At 43.2% G+C, this 25703-nt stretch overlaps 1 protein-coding gene and 1 long non-coding RNA gene across 2 annotated transcripts in view; both read right to left on the reverse strand.

The window, feature by feature from the left end:
* Positions 1-25703, reverse strand: part of LOC310635948 — a 51228-nt gene that overhangs the window by 24274 nt on the left and 1251 nt on the right. The window lies entirely within an intron of this gene.
* Positions 1507-19410, reverse strand: LOC310635880 (uncharacterized protein). The gene is made up of 6 exons (XM_083355229.1): positions 19302-19410; positions 18201-18794; positions 16807-16921; positions 16628-16695; positions 11044-11173; positions 1507-4947 (listed from the first exon to the last, which is right to left on the reverse strand). The coding sequence occupies exons 2-6, from the start codon at positions 18606-18608 to the stop codon at positions 3239-3241; spliced, it is 2430 nt and encodes an 809-aa protein (XP_083211355.1). The 5' UTR covers positions 18609-18794; positions 19302-19410; the 3' UTR covers positions 1507-3238.

The following is a 25703-nucleotide window of genomic DNA, read 5'->3' on the forward strand; positions in this document are numbered from 1 at the left end:
TGATACCCCACCCCGAAACCACGAATGATCTCACCCAGCGGCTTCATATAGATGTTGAACAGGAGGGGCGAGAGAACCGACCCCTGAGGAACTCCACAAATGAGAGGCCTCGGGGCGGATCTCTGCCCTCCCGCCAACACCGACTGCGAACAGCAGAAGATGGGCAGCCTATATATTTTATAAATAAGTAAATAAATGATGAGTGATTTGGGTGCTGGATTAGAAATCTATAGACCATAAGATCTAGTTCCCCTTAGGTAGGAGTCCCTAAACTGTGGACCATGGACCACTACCTGGCTGTGGCCCATTGACCACCAGGCCACTTGAGTGGCTGGTTGGTGTGCGCATCTTCAAGCTCTCACACAGCTCCAGTCATGTGACCAGTGTTGTGTCGTCGATGTTCATAGCCCCACTCATGTGAGCGTCATCCCAGGCATTTGTGGCTGTACTTGTATGAGCATTGCGGGCGTTTGTGGCCCCACTCGCACACGGGCTAACCTCTCCCACAAAACCATCCCTTCTTTCTCCCCTCACACTCAGTCCAGGCTGCCAATGCCGAAAGGTTGGGAAACTGCCCTTAGGCATGGAAGCCAGCTGGGTGACTTTTGGCCAGTCATTCTCTTTTGGTAAACCACTCACAGGCCGTTTGTTGTAGGAAAAATAGGATGTGTTATTCACCTCAAGTTCTGATGTCTTTTTAAAGACAGGGTTTCCCTTGGCACCCATGGCCAGCTTAGTCAAGTAATTTAATAATATTTAATTTAATAATATTTCTATACCGCCCTTCTCCCTGAGGACTCAGGGCGGTTCACAGGGCAAAAGTGAAATACAAAATACAAACATTAAAAAGAGATTAAGTGATTGCCCAAGTTAAAACAATTAATATACAATTATAAAACCCCAAAGATAAAATTAAGAATACAAAAAATAAAAAACCCCACCAATCCCCATCAGGCTAGGCCGGCTTGTACAAACAAAAACGTCTTGAGATCGCGACGAAAGGAGCGAAGATCGGGCGCCATCCGGAGCTCTACCGGTAACTGATTCCACAGCTCCGGAGCGCCCACAGAGAAGGATCTCCCCCTGGGGGCCACCAATCGACATTCTCTGATCGGTGGCACCCTGAGGAGGCCCTCTCTGTGGGAACACACAGGGCGCAGGGAGCTTGATGCCGGCAGCAGATGTTCCCTAAGTAATTAGTCAAAAGCCAGAAGGGGTTCAAACTCCCTTCTAAATCAGAGAATCTCTGCTTCGGATGGAATTCCTAAAGATCTATGGGGCTGGCTTTCAACCCAAACCACCAATTCAACCATAGTTTGGTCATCAGATGGGGAAAATTACTGGGGATCTAAAGAAGAAAACCTTTGATCTTGGACATTTTAACTCTGGAATATTGTCCAGATTCCTGTCCTGCGCTGTGTGAGTAAAAAGTGCATTTAAAAAAGGAAGAATGAAGCTACGAGAGTGAAACTTTATATAAAAACAATTCTGGAGATTACTCCTTAAAAGAATGAAAACCAGGAGACCTTTATTCAAGAAATTGCATGATGACAGCAAAGCTGAGATTGCCCATCCTTGGCTTAAAGTTGGCATGGTGTTTTTTTATCATCCCAAGAGTTGAGGAAGCCAGAAGACTAAATAAAAGAGAACTGAAAGTGAGGGTGAAGGTGTAGGTCGTTCTCTGAACTTGTGGGTTGGTTTCCAAACATTTCATTACCAGGCTAGGTAACATCTTCAGCAGAGTTTAGAGGATGTCAGTGTTAAGTGTTCTTGTTTATCAGGGCTTCAGGTGTGGGTGTGTCAAGAGACAGTCTTGTGACGGGTTTTGAGATGGGGGGTTACATCTGGTGAGGGTCATTGGAAGATGAACCTCTGGGGGGCTTACATGGGTTGGTTGAGGGTCGGTGCTCTCTCTGGTTGGCTGTGGTTGGATTCTGAGGAGTTCATAGGCTGGTTGTAGGTCAATGTGCCTGTTGATGGAATTGCTCCCTATCACAAGGCTCTCAATGAAGACTCACACCGGACCCATCACAAGAACAGAGTAGAGTAGAATGGAAAGTAAAGTAACATAACAGAATAGAATCTGGAGGGGACCTTGGATGTCTTTTGTCCAGCCCCCTGCTCAAGCAGGAAAACCTATACCATCTCAGACAAGTGACTATCCAGTGATGGAGCACCCACAATTTCTGAAGGGAAGCTGTTCTCAGTGTTTGTCCTCAGTGTTAGGAACTTTCTCCTTAATTCAGGATTGCTTCTCTCTTTGATCAGCTTGCAACTATTGTTTCTTGCCCTGTCCTCTGGTGCTTTGCAGAATAAGTTGATCCTTTCTTTGTGGCAGCCTCTGAAATACTGAAATCACGTCACACCTGTTTCTTCTTTTCTTTAGACTAGCCAAAGCCAAGTCCTGCAGCTCTTCTTCATATGTTTTAGTCTCCAGGTCTTTGATCATCTTAGCTGCTCTTCTGTGGCCCTCTCTTCACACCCACACCTGAAGCCCTTATAAACACTTAACCCTGACATCCCCTAAACATCACTGAAACATTACCTAGCCTGGTAACGAAATGTTTGGAAACCAACCCACAAGCTCAAAGAACAAACCTTCCCCCTGATCCTACACCCAAGCTACAGATATTCACCACCAGATATTTATTGCAGAAATGAAAGTGTTGAAAGCCCTTACAATTAATATTCAATGATGGAGATGTAAATTAAGCGGCAAAAAGAGCAAAGTCAAAGGCCAGAGTCATTGTTATGTAACTATGTTAGATGCTTCTAGTGGCCAATAAATTTAGAGATGCAAAAAGTGAAGAGTGTAAAGTGGGTCTTCCAAAAAAGATTATATTTAGGGCTCTGTATAGACAAATCCTCAACATTATTCAAAAAAACCAATTGTAGTTATTTTTCTCTACTCTCTTCAGATTCATCGTTCCTTATCTTCCCTACATTCCCTAACATTTCTTTTCTCCACAGTAATAAATAGCTCAAGTGTCCGAAATTTTTGACAATTTGTTTATACGGTTCTTTTCTGTGATCATAAAGGGACATGTTGAGTACACCCCTCTCTACACATCAGACAAATGTACGATTTTTCCGCAGTGTGGCTCCATTTATGGGAAGTGAGGGAATTTGATGTAATGAAACATCTTCCACACTCCAAGCTTTTATACAGTTACTCCCCAGTGTGGATTCTGTTATGTACAATATATTGATATTTTTATCGGAAGCTTTTTGCACAGTTCTAGCATTTGTAGGGTTTCTTCCCAGTATGGGTCATTTTGTGAGCAGTAAGAGAACTTGAAATTCTGAAGCCCTTTCCACACTCCGTACATGTATATGGTTTTTCTCCAGTGTGGATTCTCTTATGAGAAGTGAGGGAATTTGATGTAATGAAACATCTTCCACATTCCGAGCATTTATACGGTTTCTCCCCAGTGTGGATTCTGTTATGTACAATATATTGACGTTTTTGTCTGAAGCTTTTTGCACAATTCTTGCATTTGTAGGGTTTCTCACCAGTATGGATCATTTTGTGAGCAATAAGATAACTTGAAATTCTGAAGCCCTTTCCACACTCCGGGCATTTATATGGTTTTTCTCCAGTATGGATTCTGTTATGTACAATATATTGATATTTTTGTCTGAAGCTTTTTGCACAGTTCTTGCATTTGTAGGGTTTCTCACCAGTATGGATCATTTTGTGAGCAATAAGATAACTTGGGCTAGTGAAACATGTTCCACACTCCTGGCATTTATATCGTTTTTCCCCAGTGTGGATTCTTTTATGGATAGCGATGTACCCTGAACTAGTGAAGCATTTTCCACACTCCTGGCATTTATATGGTTTCTCCCCGGTGTGGATCATTTTGTGAGTAGTAAGAGAACTTGAACTTGTGAAGCTCTTTCCACACTCCAGGCATTTATATGGTTTTTCTCCAGTGTGGATTCTTTTATGGATAGCCATGTACCTTGAACTACAGAAGCATTTTCCACACTCCATACATTTATATGGTTTTTCTCCAGTGTGGATTCTGTTATGTACAATATATTCAAATTTTAGTCTGAAGCTTTTTGCACAATTTTTGCATTTGTAAGGTTTCTCCCCAGTGTGGATCATTTTGTGAGTAGTAAGAGAACTTGAAGTTGTGAAGCTCTTTCCACACTCCGGGCATTTATATGGTTTTTCTCCGGTGTGGATTCTTTTATGGGAAGTGAGGGAACTTGAACTAGTGAAGTGTTTTCCACACTCCAGACATTTATATGGTTTTTCTCCGGTGTGGATTCTTTTATGGGCAGTGAGGGAACTTGAATTAGTGAAGTGTTTTCCACACTCTGTACATTTATATGGTTTCTGTCCAGTGTGTTTTCCATTATGTACAATATACTGATATTTTTGGCTGAAGGTCTTTCCACACTTGGGACATTCATATGGTTTCTCACCTTTGTGACTCCTAAAATGTGAAGTAAGGCTTTGTGGAAAACTGAAGCTCTTTCCGCATACCCTGCATTTGTACGGGTTTTCTCCTGTGTGGATCCTTTTATGGGAAGTAAGATCATTTGAGTCTCTGAAGCTTTTTCCACAATCCAGACATTGACATGGTTTCTCTCCTTGTATTCTGTGAGGCAAAGTAACTGAGAAGGTCCTTCGGAAATGTTTTTCATGTTCATTTGGTTTCTCTATCGTGTGGCTTCCGCAACAGTCGTATAATCCTGATTCATCTGCGGGTATTTTTCCACACTCCAGCCAAGCCTCTTTTTCTGGCTGATCATCTTTGCAGGAGAAGTCACTGAGAACTACATGTGGTAAAGTAGAGCATTTCTCTAGCTCCCCCTTTAATTGTTTTTCCTTAGAACTTTGCTTTCCAAAAAATGTCTCTGTATGTTTTATTCTGCCTTTTTGCAATACTGCAGCTGATTCTTGGCCAGAATCCATCCTCCTCCATTCATCACCTGCTTGGAGCAGAAAAAAAGGGAAAAAAAGAACAGTTGACATAAAGTGAGATGCAAACAGGATCAAGACCCCTCATTGTTGCATCTCTTATTTGAACATTAATTATGCCCCCACCCTCTCAAATCTTCTTCCTTACAACAGGAAGCCTTGGAGAAAGTTGGGGGTGGGTGGGAAGAACCCCTGGAGTGGAAGGTCCCATTACTTGAGAACCTGTCCCATCAGAGAGCCCAATTCTCTAATAGCCAAATCCCTGTAACACTATTAGGACTTCCAAACGGCATCATTACAGATAGAAAAAGCATTCAAATAAAGAGCAGTTAAGGAAACATCAGAGGAAACATTCAGGGAGGTTTTAGGAGAAAACCTAACATTTATTAGAAAGTGGGGGGGGAGTGGTCAATAACCAGCAGAAACCCACAAGAAATAAATCCAATTTGAAACTTGGCCATTTTCTTTCTGTCCCGAATATTTCCCATTTACTCATCCCAAAATCACATGGTAAGAGAGAGAGAGAGAGAGAGAGAGAGAGAGAGAGAGAGAGGGAGGGAGGGAGGGAGGGAGGGAGGGAAAGGGAGAAGGTTTCGCTGAAGAGATTATCGTTTAATTCTATGAACTGGTGTCTGGGAATCTCAGAGTTACTTTTGCTTCAACATTACCATGCCGTGTATTCAATATAACACTAAGATTTTCAGAAACGGAATTAATCTGGATTTTTATTTGGATCCTTGAGCTGGATGTTGACAAATGATTCCCTTAACAACTGTGGGAAGAAAAATCACAAAATGAGTCAAAGGTCATTTAACAACCCTCTTGGTTAGTAAGAGAAATGTTGGGATCATAAGTCACCTTTTGATAATCTGGAAAGCCCTCAAGGAAAGCCCAGGTTAGGGCATCATGTCTGGGGCTCCCAGGAAAGCCGTAATTGTGCTTAGAAGGCCCCCCCTGTTGAGGTGGCCATTCTTATGCACGCTTTGTCCTTGCTTTTTTTTTTTTGGTATCTGTTGTTTTTAAGCCTGGGGATTTTTGCTGTGCATCACCCAGAGTCACTTTTGGTGAAATAAGTGGCTATACAAATTTGAAAAATAAAATAAAAATGTTTAAATAGAAATGAGAAAAAAAATCACAAGATGTGAATTGGCACAGGATCCAAGCAGAGCGCCACTGATAGATAGATATTCAATACTTTTATGCACTGAAATGTTTGCTTCCTAGTTTATTTGTTGTTGTTAGTTGCGAAGTCGTGTCCGACCCCATGGACAATATTGCTCCAAGCCTTCCTGTCCTCTACCATCTTCTGGAGTCCATTTAAGCTTACGCCTACTGCTTCAGTGACTCCCTCCAGCCACCTAATTTTCTGTCGTCCCTTTATTCTATCGCCCTCAATCTTTCCCAGCATTAGGCTCTTTTCCAGTGGGACCTTCCTTCTCATTAGATGGCCAAAGTATTTGAGTTTCAACTTCAGGATCTGGCCTTCTAAAGAGCAGTCAGGGTTGATCTCCTCTAGGACTGACCGGTTTGAACCCCTTGCAGGAGTCTTCTCCAACACCATAGTTCAAAGGCCTCAATTCTTTAGTGCTCAGCCTTTCTTATGGTCCAACTTTCACTGCCATACATTGCAACTGGGAAGACTATACGCACTTTTGTTGACAGGGTGATGTCTCTGCTTTTTAGTGTGCTGTCTAGATTTGTCATGGCTTTCCTCCCCAGGAGCAAGCGTCTTTTAATTTCTTGGCTACAGTCCCCATCTGCAGTGATCTTGGAGCCCAGGAAAATAAAATCTGTCACTACCTCCATTTCTTCCCCATCTATTTGGCAGGAATTGAGAGGGCCAGATGCCATGATCTTGGTTTTCTTAATGTTAAGTTTCAACCCAACTTTTGCACTCTCCTTCTTCACCCGCAACAAGAGGCTCTTTAGTTCTTCTTCACTTTCTGCCATTAGAGTGGTATCATCTGCATATCTTAGGTTGTTGATATTTCTCCCGGCAATCTTAATTCCAACTTTTGATTCATCTAGCCCTGTTTTTATCATGATGTGCTCTGCATATAAGTTAAACAGGCCGGGCGACAGTATACAGCCTTGCCAGTCTCCTTTCCCAATTTTGAACCAATTGGTGGTTCCGTGTCCAGTTCTCACTGTTGCTTCTTGACCCGCATATAGGTTTCTCAAGAGACAAATAAGATGGTCTGGTACTCCCATCTCTTTAAGAACTTGCCACAATTTGTTGTGATCCACACAATCAAAGGCTTTAGCATAGATAATGAATCAGAAGTAGATGTTTTTCTGGAACTCCCTAGCTTTCTCCACAATCCAGCATATGTTGGCAATTTGATCTCTAGTTCCTCTGCCTCTACGAAATCCTACCTGTACTTCTGTTAGTTCTCGATCCACATACTGCTGGAGTCTAGCTTGTAGGATTTTAAGGATAACATTGCTAGCAAGGGAAATGAGTGCAATGGTGCGATAATTTGAACATTCTTTGGCACTGCCTTTCTTTGGAATTGGAATGTAAACTCACCTTTTTCAATCCTGTGGCCACTGTTGAGTTTTCCAAATTTGCTGGCAAATTGACTGTAGCACTTTTACTGCATCGTCTTTTAAGATTTTGAATAGATCAACTGGAATACGGTTACCAACACTAGCTTTGTTGTTGCTCAGATTTCCTAAGGCCCATTTCACTTCACATTCTAGGATGTCTGGCTCGGGGTCAGTGACCATCCCATCATTATCAGGGACGTTAAGCTCGTTCTTGTATAGTTCTTCTGTGTAGTTTTGCCACCTCTTCTTAATCTCTTCTGCCTCTGTTAGGTCCCTGCCATTTTGGTCCTTTATCATGCCCATTTTTGCATGAAATTTTGCCTTCATCTCTCCAGTTTTCTTGAAGAGATCTCTGGTCCTCCCTATTCTATTGTTTTCTTCTATTTCTTTGCACTGTTCATTTAAGAAGGCATTCTTATCTCTTCTAGCTATTCTCTGGAATTCTGCATTCAATTGGGCGTATCTTTCTCTTTCTCCCTTGCATTCCGCTTCCGTTCTTTCCTCAGCTATTTGCAAAGCTTCCTCACACAGCCATTTTGCTTTCTTGCATTTCTTTTTCTTTGGGATGGTTTTAGTTGCTACCTCTTCTACAATGTTGAGAAACTCCATCCATAATTCTTCAGGCACCCTGTCTATCAGATGTAATTCCTTAAATCTATTTGTCACCTCTACTGTGTATTCATCAGGGATATGATTTACTTCATATCTGAGTGACCTAGTGCTTTTCCCTACTTTCTTCAGTTTAAGCTTAAATTTTGCAACGAGAACCTTATGATCTGAGCCAGTCAGCTCCCGGTCTTGTTTTTACTGACTGTATAGTTTCTCCATCTTTGGCTGCAGAGCACATAGTCAATCTGATTTCTGTGTTGACCATCTGGTGATGTCCATGTGTAGAGCCGTCTCTTGGGTTTTTGGAAAAGAGTGTTTGCTATGACCATTGTATTATCCTGACAAAATTCTATCAGCCTGTGTCCTGCTTCATTTTGTACTCCCAGGCCAAACTTGCCTGTTATTCTGGTTGTATCCCCGTGTTGCTTTTCCTACTTTTTTATTGACTATGAAGGCTACTTCATTTCTTCTGAGGGATTCTTGCCCGCAGTAGTATACCTGATGGTCATCTGAATTAAATTCCTGTCCATTTTAATTTGCTGATTCCTAAGATGTTAATTTTCAGTCTTGTCATCTCTTGTTTGACCATGTCCAGCTTGCCTTGATTCATGGATATTATATTCCAGGTTCCTATGGAGAACAGATCTTTATAGCATCGGACGTTCCTTTCACCACCAGATGCATCCACAGCTGAGCGTCCTTTCAGCTTTGGCCCAGTCGCTTCATTCTTTCTGGCACTACTAGCACTAGCCCTCTGCTCTTCCCAAGTAGCATGTTGGACACCTTTTGACCTGAGGGGCTCATCTTCCAGCGTCATATCGTTTTGCCTTTTGGTATTGTCCATGAGGTTTTCATGGCAGAGATACTGGAGTGGGTTGCCATTTCCTCCTCCGGTGGATCACATTTTGTCAGAACTCTCTGCTATGACCTGTCTGTCTTGGGTGGCCCTGCATGGCATAGCTCATAGCTTCATTGAGTTACAAAACCCTTCAGCGACAAGCCAGTAATCCATAAAGGCACAGGTCTACAACCCGCGGCTCCGGAGCCGCATGCGGCTCTTTCAGCCATCTCCTGCGGCTCCTTGTCCTCTGCCATGTGCAGTCCAAAAAAAAGTGGGACTAAAAAAGTTCAACCAATCAATTCAAATATGCAGGGTAGGTGCATATCTTGCCTTGGCTCCACTCTTCAGTCAAACCCTGTTCTGCCCATGCGCGCATGTACGCACATGTGCACACATTTTTTGCGGCTCCCAGTTTTTCCTTTTGTGAGGGAACCGGTTCCGAGTGGCTCTTTCACTGTTTCAGGTTGCTGACCCCTGCATAAAGGGGTAGTAGTTTACATACTTGAGTATAAGCCGACTCGAGTATAAGCCGAGACCCCCCAATTTCACCCCCAAAAACTGGGAAAAGTTGTTGACTCGAGTATAAGCCGATCCGCCGTTCTGCATGCCTCGGAGGCTGGATCCGCGCTCTGCAAGCCTCTGCCGCCAGGCAGGTCTCCGTTTTGTTCTGGGACTAGTTCCCTAGCCTTTTGGAGCTTTTGGTGTTCGCCCATCAGCTGTCTACGGGGAGGCAACAAAGCTGCCTCTCTAGGCTTTGAGAAAACGCCCCTTGCACAAAAGGCAGCTTCAGGACGAGCTTCCAAAAACCCTTTCCTTCCTTAACGCCCTCCCCACCTTCCCCCAGAAAGCCATATTTCTTTTTTTTTATTGAAAATTTTTATTGAAGTTACAATATTATCCCCTCCCCAACCCACCCCAGAACCCCTCCCCCTCCCCCATATTTCTTCAATAACAAAAACATAAAAAGCTGGTTGGGATGTACTCGCTGATTTCCCCCCCCCCTTTTTTAGATGCTAAAACTAAACTCTCCCTCTGCCTTCCAACCAATATCCCTTTTTAAAATCTTACCTTGGCTCCAGATGGAAGAGTAGAGGAACTAAGCTAGTAAGGAGAGAATTTTTTTCTGCAACTTTTTACTCCTGAAGTAGTAGTAGTAGTAATAGTAGTAGTAGGAATAATAATAATAAATCCCTAAAAGTTGTGCCAGAAAATGGAGGACGCTGGGTCTTTGCAAGTTTTAGCTGTCTGTCAGACTGCCTGAAAAGGGCGGCCTTCAGGCAGCCAGGCGGACAGCTAAAGCTTGCAAAGACCTAAAAGTTGTGCCAGAAAATGGAGGACGCTGGGTCTTTGCAAGTTTTAGCTGTCTGTCAGACTGCCTGAAAAGGGCGGCCTTCAGGCAGCCAGGCGGACAGCTAAAGCTTGCAAAGACCCAGCGTCCTCCATTTTCTGGCATAACCTTCGGAGATTACTTTAAAAAAAAAAAAACTTCAGAGGAAAAACAGCTGCAGAAACATTTTGTCTCCTTGCTGGCTTGGTTCATCTACTCTTCAGCCAGGAGGGAGTCCAAGGCCTAGAGAAGGAGAGCTTTGCAGCATCCCTATGGACAGCTGATGGGCAGACAGCTGATTAGCGGAGAAGGCTCTGAAAGTAGCACCAAAGCCTCGGCCGCGCACAAGTCCTCGGTAAGTTTTTTTGTTGACTGGAGTATAAGCCGAAGTGGAATTTTTCAGCCCAAAAAGTGGGCTGAAAAATTCGGCTTATACTCAAGTATATACGGTAATTTATTAAATTTATATGCGTCACCCATCTTCCCAATAGGGTGACTCTGGGTGGCTTAAAGAATGCTGAGGATGATGGATGGCCTAGAAACATGAAAGAGAGATAGATGGATGGATAGATTAAGATAGATAGATAGATAGATAGATAGATAGATAGATAGATAGATAGATAGATAGAAAGATAGATAACGTCCTTGGAATAGAAAAACGCTAGATCTCTTCCTGCTTCTTCCCAAGAGATGACATGTCTTTGGAGACCTTTTAATAAGAAACAGCGGATGGCATTTAATTACTAAACTCTCTGACGAGAGAGTAGCAAATTTGCTTACCCAGAGACGCCACATTCCTATAATTTTCCAGCATGACTTCCCAATGGAGTGCTTTTTGGTCAGAATCCAGCTGAGACCACTCCTCCTTGGAGAAATACACGGCCACCTCCTCAAAGGACACAAGACCCTCCTGCACAGGGAAATAAGAACCAAAAAAGGTCAAGGACGATTTGTAAGGTCTATCCCATTACGTACAAATTCCCAAAACAAAGTTATGCACTAAGTTGAATGGCTGTGCTTGGTAGGATTTCAAGGTTTAGGTGAAAAAATAGATCAAAAGCCTTTGAGTGAAGAAATAGTTCAGGCAAGCTTAATCGATGATTGATGTGGCAAGACTTTCAGTGCCATTCAGTGAATAGATCTACCATCTCTCACTCACTTTATATCTATATATATCTATCCATCTCTTTCTCTCTCTCTTTAGCTATTTGTCTCTATGTAGCTATTATCTATCATCTCTCTCTCTCTCTCTCTCTCTCTCTCTCTCTCTCTCTCTCTCTCTCTCTATATATATATATATATATATATATATATATATATATATATATATATATATATATATATGTCAAATGTTAACTATTTAGATTACCTTGCTAGGCCCCAAACATGGGGCAAATCTTTATTTCCTGTTTTCAGCCTTATCTCAAAGGCCATCGAACAGGCTGTAGTCATACCGGACAGTTCATATATGTGTAAATTACTAACAAAGAATTAAGGGAGACTAAGATGCATTTCTGACTCTTTAGTCTTCATGTTTGGGGCCTAGCAAGGTAATCTAAATAGTTAACATTTGACTCATATCTCCCCTTGCAGAAAGCTAACAGAGAGCGAGAGAGAATCTGTGGCTCAAGAGGTAAAAATACTGCCTAATATGCAATCAGCCCAGGTTCGAATCTCAGAAGGGTATGACTGACTGATGAAGACTAAATGTCAGAAATGCATCTTAGTCTCCCTTGTTAGTAATTTACACAAATATATGAACTGTCCGGTGTGACTACAGCCTGTTCGATGGCCTTTGAGATAAGGCTAAAACAGGAAATAAAGATTTGCCCCATGTTTGGGGCCTAGCAAGGTAATCTAAATAGTTAACATTTGACTCATATCTCCCCTTGCAGAAAGCTAACAGAGAGCGAGAGAGAATCTGTGGCTCAAGAGGTAAAAATACTGCCTAATATGCAATCAGCCCAGGTTCGAATCTCAGAAGGGTATGACTGACTGATGAAGACTAAAGAGTCAGAAATGCATCTTAGTCTCCCTTAATTCTTTGTTAGTAATTTACACAAATATATGAACTGTCCGGTGTGACTACAGCCTGTTCGATGGCCTTTGAGATAAGGCTAAAACAGGAAATAAAGATTTGCCCCATGTTTGGGGCCTAGCAAGGTAATCTAAATAGTTAACATTTGACTCATATCTCCCCTTGCAGAAAGCTAACAGAGAGCGAGAGAGAATCTGTGGCTCAAGAGGTAAAAATACTGCCTAATATGCAATCAGCCCAGGTTCGAATCTCAGAAGGGTATGACTGACTGATGAAGACTAAAGAGTCAGAAATGCATCTTAGTCTCCCTTAACTCTTTGTTAGTAATTTACACAAATATATGAACTGTCCGGTGTGACTACAGCCTGTTCGATGGCCTTTGAGATAAGGCTAAAACAGGAAATAAAGATTTGCCCCATGTTTGTTAGTAATTTACACACACACACACACACACACACACATATATATATATAGTACCTATCTGTCTATCTATATATATCTATCATGCTCTATCATTTCTATTATCTATAACTATCATCTACCTATCTATCTAATCTATCATCTCTATTTATAACTATCATCTATCTATCTAATCTATTATCATCTCTATCATCTTATCATATAACTATCATCTATCTACCTATCTTTCTATCTAATCTATTATCATCTCTATCATATTATTATCTATCTATCATCTATCTACTGGTAACGGTATTCAAAGCACTCCATGGCATGGGGCCGGAGTACCTCAGGGAACATCTGCTGCCGGCATCAAGCTCCCTGCGCCCTGTGCGTTCCCACAGAGAGGGCCTCCTCAGGGTGCCACCGATCAGAGAATGTCGATTGGTGGCCCCCAGGGGGAGATCCTTCTCTGTGGGCGCTCCGGAGCTGTGGAATCAGCTACCGGTAGAGCTCCGGACGGCGCCCGATCTTCGCTCCTTTCGTCGCGATCTCAAGACATTTCTGTTTGTACAAGCCGGCCTAGCCTGAGGGGGAGTGTTGGGGTTGTTTTATCTTTCGTTTTTTAATTTTTCTGGGGGTTTTTAGCGTTGTATTTATATTGTTTTTAACTAGGGCAATTGTTTAATCTTTTTTTTAATGTTTGTATTTGCTATTTTATTCTGCCCTGTGAACCGCCCTGAGTCCTCAGGGAGAAGGGCGGTATATAAATGTTATTAAATTAAATTAAATTAAATTATCTATCTATCTATCTATCTATCTATCTATCTATCTATCTATCCATCCATCCATCCATCTATCTCTATCTGAGTCATTGTCTGAAGTGAGGACGAGAAGCAGAGAAAAATTCTTGGGATTGAAAGAAATTTTAGAAAGCAAGATAGTTTGGCCTCCAAATCCAGACATGAATCAGAGGATTAGAAATTATTTTGCAAGCCAAAAGTTCTTTGATTACATGCATGACAATTTTTACTTAGAGATTTTTGTATTTGGCTACCTTCACTGGATTTTAATCTTCTGCCTTATCTTTTAATCTTTTCACTGGTTGTAGACAAGACTTTTTAAAAATGGTATTGCGCTATTTGAGTATTTATGTATTTTTGAACAATCTTGCAAAATTCCAAGTCAAAAAGTTACAAAATGAACAGGTGCAGTTTAGCACTTGCTGCCCATGTGATATTCCCATCTCTTGAAGGACTCTTTAAGAAGTTAGCATGTACAATTGCAAGAAAAAGTATGTGAACACTTTGGGATTACGTGGAGTTTTGCATGAATTGGCCATAAAATGCACTCTAAACGTCATGTAAGTCACAACAATAGAAAAACACAGTCTGCTTAAAATAATACTACAGAAACATTAGCTGTCATGTTTTAATTGAACATAAGATGGAAACATTCACAGTGCAGGGTAGAAAAAGTATGTGAATCTTTGGACTTAATAACTGGTTGACCCCCCTTTGGCAGCAATAACCTCGACCAAACATTTCCTGTAGTTGCAGATCAGACCTGCACAACGATCTGGAGTAATTTTGGACCACTCCTCTGCACAAAACTGTTTCAATGTAGCAATATTCTTGGGATGTCTGGTGTGAATTGCTCTCTTAAGGTCATGCCGCAGCATTTCAATCGGGTTGAGGTCAGGACTCTGACTGGGCCACTCCAGAAGGCGTATTCTGTTCTGTTGAAGCCATTGTTTTGTTGAATTACTTGTATGCTTTGGGTCATTGTCCTGTTGCATCACCCATCCTCTGCGGAGCTTCAGTTGGCGGACAGATGGTCGTACGTTTTCCTGCAAAATGTCGTGATAAACTCTGGAATTCATTTTCCCATCAATGACAACAATCCAGCCAGGCCCTGAGGCAGCAAAGCAGCCCCAAACCATGATGCTCCCTCTGCCATGTTTTACAGTGGGGATGAGGCTTTGATGTTGGTGTGCTGTGCCTTTTTTTCTCCACACATAGTGTTGTGTGTTTTTCCCAAACAACTCAATTTTGGTTTCATCTGTCCACAGTATATTTTGCCAGTAGTGCTGTGGAACATCCAGGTGCTCTTTTGCAAACTTCAAACGTGCTGCAATATTTTTTTTGGACAGCAATGGCTTCCTCCGTGGTGTCCTCCCATGTACTCCATTCTTGTTTAATGTTTTCCTTATTGTAGATGTGTCAACAAAAATGTTAGCATGTGCCAGAGATTTCTGTAGGTCTTTAGCTGACACTCTAGGATTCTTCTTTACCTCATTAAGCATTATGCGCTGTGCTCTTGCAGTCATTTTTACAGGATGACCACGCCTAGGGAGAGTAGCAACAGTGCTAAACTACAACAGCTAATGTTTGTGTAGTATTATTTTAAGCAGACTGTGTTTTTCTATTGTTGTGACTTACATGACGTTTAGAGTGCATTTTATGGCCAATTCATGCAAAACTCCACGTAATCCCAAAGGGTTCACATACTTTTTCTTGCAACTGTATAAACTAATAGTAGGAAAGGTATCCAGAAGAAGGGGGAGTTAAGTACTGGTCTTAAAAAGTTTTCTTAATATAAATCTCAAGGTAGATTTTACAATCCATAATGTATCCAAACAATAGACCTCAGAGGGGCCTAAGGCGACTGAGAGCAACTTGAATCTTGTATTCCCATACCATGTTGCTCAGGAATACAAAAATATCCAAGCCAGAAGAAGAAAGAATTATAGAATCATAGAGTATCAGAGATGGAAGGAGCCTTGGAGGTCCTCTATTCCAACCCTCTGCTCAAGCAGGAGGCCCTATACCATTCTGGAGAAATATTTGTCTAATCTCTTCTTGAAAACCTCAAGTGATGTGAGCATCCACAGCTTCTGGAGGCAAGCCGTTCCAATGATTAATTGTTCTCACCATCAGGAAATTCCTCCTTAGTTCTAAGTTGCTTCTCCCCTTGATAATCTTCCATTTGCTACTTTTGTTGTTGCTCTCAGTTGCTTTGGAGAATGGCTTGATCCCCTCTTGGCTATGACTGCTGTCATGTCAACCCAATCCTTTTCTTTGCTAGACTAGACATATCTAGTTTTCACAACTATTCATTATACAGTTTAGCCTCCAAACCTCTGATCATCTTTGTTGCTCTTCTCTGCATTTTTCTTCCAGAATGGAAGGAAAGAGTGCTCTGTATACCACTGTGACTTCCTGAAGGAAAGGGAGAATTTGAATCTAATAAGTAAGCCTTTAGTAAAACCACACCTAGAATACTGCATCCAGTTTTGGTCACCATAGTATTAAAAAGACATTGAGACTCTGGAGAGAGTGCAGAGAAGAGCAACAAAGATGATTAGGGGACTGGAGGCTCAAACATATGAAGAACGGTTACAGGAACTGGGCATGGCTAGTCTAGTGAAGAGAAGGACCAGAGGTGACATGACAGCAGTGTTGCAATATTTGAGGGGCTGGCACAGAGAGGAGGGGATCAACCTATTCTCCAAAGCACCTGAAGGCCAGACAAGGAATAACGGATGGAAACTGATCAAGGAGAGATTCAACCTAGAAATAAGGAGAATTTTTTTGAGAGTGAGAACAATCACTCAATGGAACAGTTTGCCTTCAAAGGTTGTGGGAGCTTCATCACTGGAGGCTTTCAAGAAGAGACTGGACTGCCATCTGTCAGAAATTGTATAGGGTCTCCTGCTTGGGCGGGGGTTGGCCTAGACCAGGGAACCTTGGCTCTTTTATAACTTGTGGTCTTCAATACTGAGAATTCCTGAACCAGCCAAGCTGACTCAGGAATTCTGGGAATTGAAGTCCACAAGTCATAAAAGTTCCTCTACCCCTGACATAGACGAACAAGGTCCCTTCCAACTCTGTTATTCTATTTTATTAGTGAATTTGCTCCTCTTACTTGAGTTGCAGGTTCAACTATTGTCTCAGCTGCACCATACAGAGTAGACAACTCCACTGGAGTCTTCCCTGTGAGGAAAAACAGAATTTTAAAAAGCATAATTAATAACATAGGAAGAGACATTTTACAAAAGAGGAGAGAGTTTGGGACTTTCTGGAGAATTGAGGACCTTTGATTACCTCCCAAGGTGTCCAGACCTGGATCTTCCAGAGAAATGCTCCTCAAAAACAACTCCTGAGGAGAATTTGATGGATTCCTTTTTCTCTCAGAATCTCTGATGTTATTTGTGAAAGACTTGAAACAGGAGACAGGAGAAAAGAAGAATTAGTGGACATCACACAACACAAAGTGGATTCTTGAAAGTCTCCAATGTTCACCAGAGGGGCTGGAAAATAAGAAAGGAATGTCTGTCATCATTTTTTTATAACAGGTAATGAAACAATATCCTACAAGAATTAGTGAAACATCTTCACATATTATGAATTCCAGAAACCTGGTAGGGAGATGTCTATGGAGATTCTCAGACATTCAGGTCATGGTTGTCCAAAAGATGCTTTTTCAAGAGGTAACTGGACTTTCTATTTTTTCTCTTTGAAGACATTTTGCTTCTCATCCAAGAAATGTCTTCAGCTGTGAGGGGATGGTGCAGAATGGAAGGATTTATATTCTTTACAGGCAGCTGGTCATTTTCATTGTTTTAGAAATGCTGAGGACACTTGGAAGTTTATCTGTGTCTCATGGCCAGCTGAGTAGCACAAATGGGTGTAAACTCTTCTTGGAACTGCTGAAAGGACTGTGTTGTAGACGGGAAATAAATGATGTCGTATCCCTCCCCCTCTATTGAGAGAGGGCTATTCAACATCATCTATCTCCACTCTACAACACAGTCCTTTCAGCAGATCCAAGAAGGCTCCACAACCATATGCCCCACTCAGGTGACCCTGAGAACACAGATAAACTTCCAAGTCGCCTGAATGACTCTCTAAAACAGACATGTCACACACAAGGCCCGGGGGCCAAATCCGGCCTGCGAAGTGGTTTCATGTGGCCCGCGAAGCCATCCTGGAAACAGGGAACGGCCCCCACTGCCTTGGCCACGGCCCAGAGACCCTCCTTCTGCCAGAGACCCTCAGATCTGTCCCACTCCTGCCCAGGCCCACATAGGCACCCTTGATGCGAATGATGTAGAGCTGGCCATGCCCACCCAGTAGGCCATACGCACTCTGGCCACGCCCACCCAGTAGGCCACGCCCACCCTGGCCATACCCACCCGGCCCCCTGAGGGCAACCGCAATGCTGATGCGGCCCTCAATGAAATTGAGTTTGACACCTCTGCTCTAAAAAAATGCAAATGTCCAGCTTTCTGCAAGGAGTATAAATCCTTCCATTCCCCACCATCCCTTTAGAGCTGAAAAAGCTTCTTGGATAAGAAGAGAAACATCTTCAATGAAAAAAGTCCAGTTGCCTTGTGAAAAAAGCACCTTTGGGACTCTGATAGGGAGGGGTGAAGAATTCAACCACATTCTTTATTCCAGTCAACCCCTTCTGGGCTCCCAGAGTGAAGGTCTCTCACCTGCTCCTTCTGCTCCCCTGCCTGGCTTAAGAGGAGGCCTTCCACCAGGGCCACCGCCTGGGAGCTGGTCTCTGCTCCACACTCTCGCACCCAGTTCTCCATCTTAACAGGCAGAAGGGCCAGAAACTGCTCCAGAACAACCAGGTCCAGCATCTGGGCTTTGGTGTGCTTTTCTGCTTTGAACCATCGATTACAAAAGTCATGGAGTCGGCTGCAAAGTCCTCGGGGATCCTCAGAAGCCTGATATCGGACGCTCCTGAAGTTCCAGGACTGAACTTCTGAAGGGACGATGGTGTCTTCTTCCAGCATCTTCTGCCCACTTCTTGCCCAGGTCTGCTCACAGCGCCCAGGCCGAACAGCTGAAAGGCCTTTTCCAGTTCCCTCACTTGCTAAAGGTTGGGTCTCCATTCTTTCTCTGTCCTGTAACGCAATTCCAAATGGGTCCAAGAACTCTTATGTGAATCTCCAAGCAACTTTTCATTCAAAGGACTGTTTCTCTTGCTACAGCTGTGGTGAAAGTTGGACATTCAGCCCTCTTTAGCCAAGAGATCATTTTATCTATACATGCGTACAAATGGCTTCCAGTTTGTGTCTCTAAGATGGAAAAGAAAATAAATTCAGAACAAAATCGAATAATAGAGTTGGAAGGGACATTGGAGTTCTTCTAATCTAATCCTAAACTAATCCAGGAGAGAAACAATGTAGAACTAAGGAGAAATTTCCTGACAGTTAGAACAATTAATCAATGAAACGACTTGCCTTCAGAAGTTGTGAATGCTCCAACAATGGACGTTTTTAAGAAGACACTGGACAATCATTTGTCTGAAATGGTATAGGGTTTCCTGCCTGAGCAGGGGGTTGGACTAGATGACCTCCAAGGTCCCTTCCAACTTTGTTGTTGTTGTAGTTGTTGTTATTATTATTATTCTATTCTATGAATGCTGAATTAATGTATTTGGAGCATTTTCTATTTCTGTTTTTTCCCCCCACAAGGATGGTCTTGCTTTTTAAAAGCTAAACCTACATTCATCTCCAGGTGCGTTCACATGTCAACATGTCAAGACTCCAAACAAATTAGCAAACCATGAAACTTCAGTTCACCTCAAATGAAAGGCAAGAGCATGTCCCTGGCTTAGGATGCTCCATTACCCTTTTTCAGGACTGACTTTTGGGGAGCCAAGCCAGACTCTTACATGCAGGCAGGTTCACACAACATGCCTTGAAGCCCCAAAGGGTCAGCCAAAGGAAGGAGCCAACTTCACCCCCCAAACAGGGTCTGGAGATACTGTCCTGCTTCACTCCCCCTCCCAAGACAGGTTTCATTGTGAAGGATTTGGCTCTTTTCAGCCTCATCCAGCACCTAGTGCGAATCCGGACCGGGTGTCTTCTGTCTTGCAAAGCTTTTCTTATCTCTTGCTTGAGATTTGCAAGGCAAATCTTCCTTCTCCTCCCCTTCCTCCCTCCCCCACCTCCAGCTGTTCCCAAAAAAGCAGGCGGGAAGGACTTCCCCAGTCCCCATCTCTTTCCTGGGAATCCTGAGTTTCGTCCGGGAGGGAGCAACAAGGCTGGTCTGGTCCTCTGCTTCCCCTCCCCACCAATGGCCTGTTGGGTGCATGGAAAGGGGCTGCTGGGGAGCATGGGATTTGGGCTCTCCCACTCTTGGGACTCAGAAGACTGAACTTGGATGAGGACTTGGCATGTGTCCCTCCCTCCTCCAGGGCGAGGACCCTCCGCCTCTCTTTGCATGGGAAGAGAGACCCCCCCCCTTCTCCTCCCTTAGGGCCACATCTGGCTGTCTCCCCTGCAAGACATCCCCGCAGCCCTCCCCCTTTTTTACCTGCAGCAAAGGGTGATGGGGAGAGAGTGCAGCGTCCTAGAGAGGCTGTGATGTCATTTCCTTCTCTGCTCCTCCTCCGGAAAGCCAGCTGTGTTCCCATCGTTTGGCAGAGGGAGCCCCCTGGTGGATGCCTTGTGCAATGCAGGTGCTCAAGTTAAGGAGAGGAGAAAGGCTGCATTTTCCGTGAGAGGCTGTCGTGTCCTTTATAGAGGCTGTTACAAAAGGAAAAAAACATAGAATAACAGAGTTGAAAGATACCTTTTAGGTCATCTGGTCCAACCCCCCTCCCCCCAAATGGAGACCTGACACCATTCTGACAGATGGCAGTCCAGTCTTTTCTTGAAAGCTTCCAGTGATGAAGCTCCCACAACTTCCGAAAGTAGGCTGTTCCATTTGTGAGATTTAAAAACCCAAAATTTTATATTCACAACTCGAAGACAAGACTGGTTAACAAAAACAAAGATTAATTGAAAATAAAGAAAGCGTTTGCAAACGCGGCCTCTTAGACCCTTCCCAAATTGGATTGGATTAAAAAAGCGCCCTGAGCAAGTTGCAAACTGGGCATTTATACTTTCTTTTCTCGATATGTGCCACCCCTAAGAAACCTAAGTTAGTCTTTGAAGTCATTTACATCTCTAAAAGATCTTCTTTGAAGCTTTTTAACATTTCAAAAGACTTATTCTAACAACTTCCTTACATCCCTCACTATCTTGTTTACTTGTAACTTTGGGATGTTCCTATCTCCTCTGAAGCTTTTTAACGTTTCAAAAAAAGACTTCGTTGATTACCATTTGTGAGTCTTCTGCCTGAGCAGGAAATAGATAGCCTCACATCTTGGTGTTACATTTGATACAATTTATAAAAGATTAACCTTTATTTTCCTTTGAATTGGTTGATTGTTTTCCCTTCTCAGAAAAGTTCTCCTTAAGGCAGTCAATGTATTGTTGTTAGTTGTGAAGTCGTGTCCGATGCATCACGACCCCATGGACAACGTTCCTCCAGGCCTTCCTGTCCTCTACCATCTTCTGGAGTCCATTTAAGCTCACGCCTACTGCTTCAGTGACTCCATCCAGCCACCTCATTCTCTGTCGTCCCCTTCTTCTCTTGCCCTCCACCTTTCCCAGCATGAGGCTCTTCTCCAGTGAGTCCTTCCTTCTCATTAGGTGGCCAAAGTATTTGAGTTTCAACTTCAGGATCTGGCCTTCTAAAGAGCAGTCAGGGTTGATCTCCTCTAGGACTGACCAGTTTGAACGCCTTGCAGTCTAAGGGACTCACAGGAGTCTTCTCCAGCACCATAACTGAAAGGCCTCAATTCTTTGGCGCTCAGCAGAAGTAGAGGTTTTTCTGTAACTCCCTAGCTTTCTGCATGATCCAGTGTATGTTGGCAATTTGATCACTAGTTGCTCTGCCTCTTTGAAATCCTCCCTGTACTTCTGGTGGTTCTCGATCCACATACTGCTGGAGTCTAGCTTGTAGGATTTTAAGCATAACTTTACTAGCATGGGAAATGAGTGCAATGGTGCGATAGTTTGAACATTCTTTGGCACTGCCTTTCTTTGGAATTGGAATGTAAACTCACCTTTTCCAATCCTGTGGCCACTGTTGAGTTTTCCAAATATGCTGGCAAATTGAGTGTAGCACTTTTACTGCATCGTCTTTTAAGATTTTGAATAGCTCAGCTGGAATACTGTCACCTCCACTAGCTTTGTTGTTGCTCAGCTTTTCTAAGGCCCACTTCACTTCACATTCTAAGATGTCTGGCTCGAAGTCAGTGACCACCTCATTGTGATTGTCAGGGACGTTAAGCTCATTCTTGTATAGTTCTTCTGTGTAATTTTGCCACCTCTTTTAATCTCTTCTGCCTCTGTTAGGTCCCTGCCATTTTGCCTTGGATTCGAACTGAGATCATTCTGTCATTTTGAGGACTGTATCCAAGTATTGCTTTTCCTACTCTTTTATTGACTATGAAGGCTACTCCATTTCTTCTGAGGGATTCTGCAGTAGTATACCTGATGGTCATCTGAATTAAATTCACTCATTCCTGTCCATTTTAGTTCACTGATTCCTAAGGTGTTGATATTCAGTCTTGTCATCTCTTGTTTGACCACATCCAGCTTTCCTTGATTCATGGATCTTACATTCCAGGTTCCTATGGAGAAAAATTCTTTACAGCATCGGACTTTCCTTTCACCACCAGACACATCCACAGCTGAGCGTCCTTTCGGCTTTGGTCCAGTTGCTTCATTCTTTCTGGTGCTACTAGTACTAGCCCTCTGCTCTTCCCCAGTAGCATATTGGACGCCTTGCGACCTGAGGGGCTCATCTTCCAACGTCATATCGCATTGCCTTTCGGTACTGTCCATAGGGTTTTCATGGCAAAGATACTGGAGTGGGTTGCCATTTCCTTCTCCAGTGGATCACGTTTTGTCAGAACTCACAGGCTATTTTGGGATATTCTATTTCAATTAGGTAAAAATTAAAAACAGGATATGGATATGTATAAGTGAAAATATATTGAAAATTTTTCTAATCGATTATGTCACAATTGGAAATGTATTAATTGGATAATATCAAAACTAAGGGAATCAGAAAGGGAATCTTTGTTGATGCAAGTTGAGTTATTTACAAATAATTTGTTATTTGCAATCGTTTACTTTTGTACCCAACCACCAAAACTTGTACAAAAAAAAGAAAAAGAAACAATGGCTGGAAACTAACCAAAGAGAGAAGCAACTTGAAATTAATTAGCTCCATTCAGGTAGTCCTCGGCTTTTGACCACAATTGAGCTCCAATTTTCCATTGGTAAGATAGAGAGATATTGAGTTTTGGCCCATTTTACAACCTTCCTTGCCATCGCTGCAGTTGTTAAGTTAATAATAGTGTTGTTAAGTGAATCTGGCTTCCTCACTGTCATTGCTTGTCCGAAAGTCAGAAAAGGGGATCACATGACCCTGGAACACTGCAACCATCATAAATATGAACCAGTTGCTAAGCATCGAAATCCTCTAGAGCAGGGATGTCAAAATGCCAGCCCACGGGCCAGATGCATCACACTGAAACCGAACCCACTCCATTGCCAACAATGGGGGAAAAGTCGTGATATGTCGCACGATGTCATGTGATGTCGCGAATTTGACATGCCTGCTCTAGAGGAATGTTTTTCAATCATGGCAACCCTAGAGTTTGTGGACTTCAACTCCCAAAATTCTGCAGTCACCATGAGGAATTCTGGGAACAGAAGTCCACTTATCTTACAATTATGAAAGTTGAAGAATACTGCTCTAGATGCTTGGAGTACTTCTCTGTAAGCAAATAACAACTATGGTAGCCAAATATCCCAGTATTTCAGCTTTCTTTAGCACTTATTAACTCATTCATTCATTCATTCATTTATTTATTTATTCATTCATTCATTCATTTAATAAGATCCATGGTGGCACAGTTTAGACGCTGAGCTTGTCGATCAGAAGGTTGGCAGTTTGGCGTGTCGAATCCTGAGCGTCGCGTAACAGAGTGAGCGCCTGTTACTCGTCCCAGCTTCTGCCAACCTAGCAGTTCGAAAGCACGTAAAAATGCAAGTAGAAAAATAGGGACCACTACGGTGGAAAGCTAACAGCGCTCCGTGTGCCTTTGGCGTCTAGTCATGCCGGCCACATGACCATGGAGACGTCCTTGGACAAGCGCTGGCTCTTCGGCTTTGAAATGGAGATGAGCATCGGCCCCTAGAGTTGGAAATGACTAGCATGCATGTGCGGGGGAAACTACCTTTTACTGTAGGCTACTTCTGCTGACTACCAGATGCCAGCAGTTCAATTCTCAGTGGCTCATTAATCTTTTCCTGCTTCTCCCTGATCTATTTCTCTTTTTGGGAAGGAAGAATATTTATTTTTCAGGGGTGGGACTTTTTTCCAAGCTACTTGTGTTGTGAAGGGACGCGGTGGCTCAGTGGGTTAGGACGCTGAGCTTGTCGATCAGAAGGTCGGCAGTTTGGCGGGTCGAATCCTGAGTGCCGCGTAACAGAGTGAGCGCCTGTTACTTGTCCCAGCTTCTGCCAACCTAGCAGTTCGAAAGCACGTAAAAATGCAAGTAGAAAAATAGGGACCACTACGGTGGGAAGGTAACAGCGTTCCGTGCGCCTTTGGCGTCTAGTCATGCCGGCCACATGACCACGGAGACGTCCTCGGACAAGCGCTGGCTCTTCGGCTATGAAACGGAGATGAGCACCGGCCCCTAGAGTTGGAAACGACTAGCACGCATGTGCGGGGGAACCTTTACCTTTACCTTTACTTGTGTTGTGGGTGTTTGCGGCCCCACTCAGTTACCTTGAGGTAACACCCAGAGTTACCTTGAGGTAAGATGGGCAGCCTATATATTTTATAAATAAATAAATAATAAATGATGAGTGATTTGGGTGCTGGATTTGAAACAGGCGGACCATGAGATCTAGTTCCCCTTAGGTAGGGGTCCCTAACCTGCGGCGCATGGACCACAAGGCTGCGGCCCATTGACCACCAGGCCACTTGTGTGGCTGGTTGGGCTGCACATCTTCAAGCTCTCATGTGACCTGTGTTGTGTCATGGGTGTTCACAGCCCCAATTATGTGAGCCACGGGCATTTGTAACCACACTCATGTGTCACCCCAGGCATTTGTGGATGTATTTGTGAGCATTGCAGGCATTTGTGGCCCCACTCGCATGAGCATCACAGGCATTTGTCACCCCACTTGTGCATCAGCAGCCCCACTCGTGCGAGTGTCATGAGTGTACATGGCTCCACTCATGCATCGCTGCAAACATTGCAGGTGTTCATGCACGAGCACACGGGCTAACCCCTCCCAGAAAACCATCCCTTCTTTCTCCCCTCACACCCACTCCAGGCCGCCAATGCCAAAAGGTTGGGAAACTCTGCTCTTAGGCATGGAAGCCAGCTGGGTGACTTTTGGCCTGTCATTCGCTTTTGGTAAACCACTCACAGGGCATTTGTTGTAGGGAAAATAGGAGGGGGTATTCAGCTCGAGTTCTGATGTCTTTTTAAAGAGAGGGTTTCCTTTGGCACCCATGGCCAGCTGAGTCAAGTAATCAGCCAAAAGCCAGAAGGGGTTCAAACTCCCTTCTAAATCAGAATCTCTCTGCTTTGGATGGAATTCCTAAAGATCTACAGGGCTGGATTTCAACCCAAACCACCAATTCAACCATAGTTTTGTCATGAGATGGGGAAAATTACTGGGAATCTAAAGAGGAAAACCTTTAATCTTGGACATTGTAACTCTGGAATATTGTCCGGATTCCTGTCCTGCGCTGTGTGAGTAAAAAGTGCATTTAAAAAAGGAAGAATGAAGCTATTAGACTGAAACTTTATATAAAAACAATTCTGGAGATTAGTCCTTAAAAGAATGAAAACCAGGAGACCTTTATTCAAGAAATTGCATGATGACAGCAAAGCTGAGATTGCCCATCCTTGCTTTAAAGCTGGCATGGTGTTTTTTTTTATCATCCCAAGAGTTGAGGAAGCCAGAAGACTAAATAAAAGAGAACTGAAAGTGAGATGAAGGCGAAGGTCGTTCTCTGAGCTTGTGGGTTGGTTTCCGAACATTCCATTATCAGGCTAGGTAACATCTTCAGGAGAGTTTAGAGGATGTCAGTGTTAAGTGTCCTTGTTTATAAGG

This window comes from Vipera ursinii (assembly GCF_947247035.1).
Source record: "Vipera ursinii genome assembly, chromosome: 2".
Taxonomy (NCBI): domain Eukaryota; kingdom Metazoa; phylum Chordata; class Lepidosauria; order Squamata; family Viperidae; genus Vipera; species Vipera ursinii.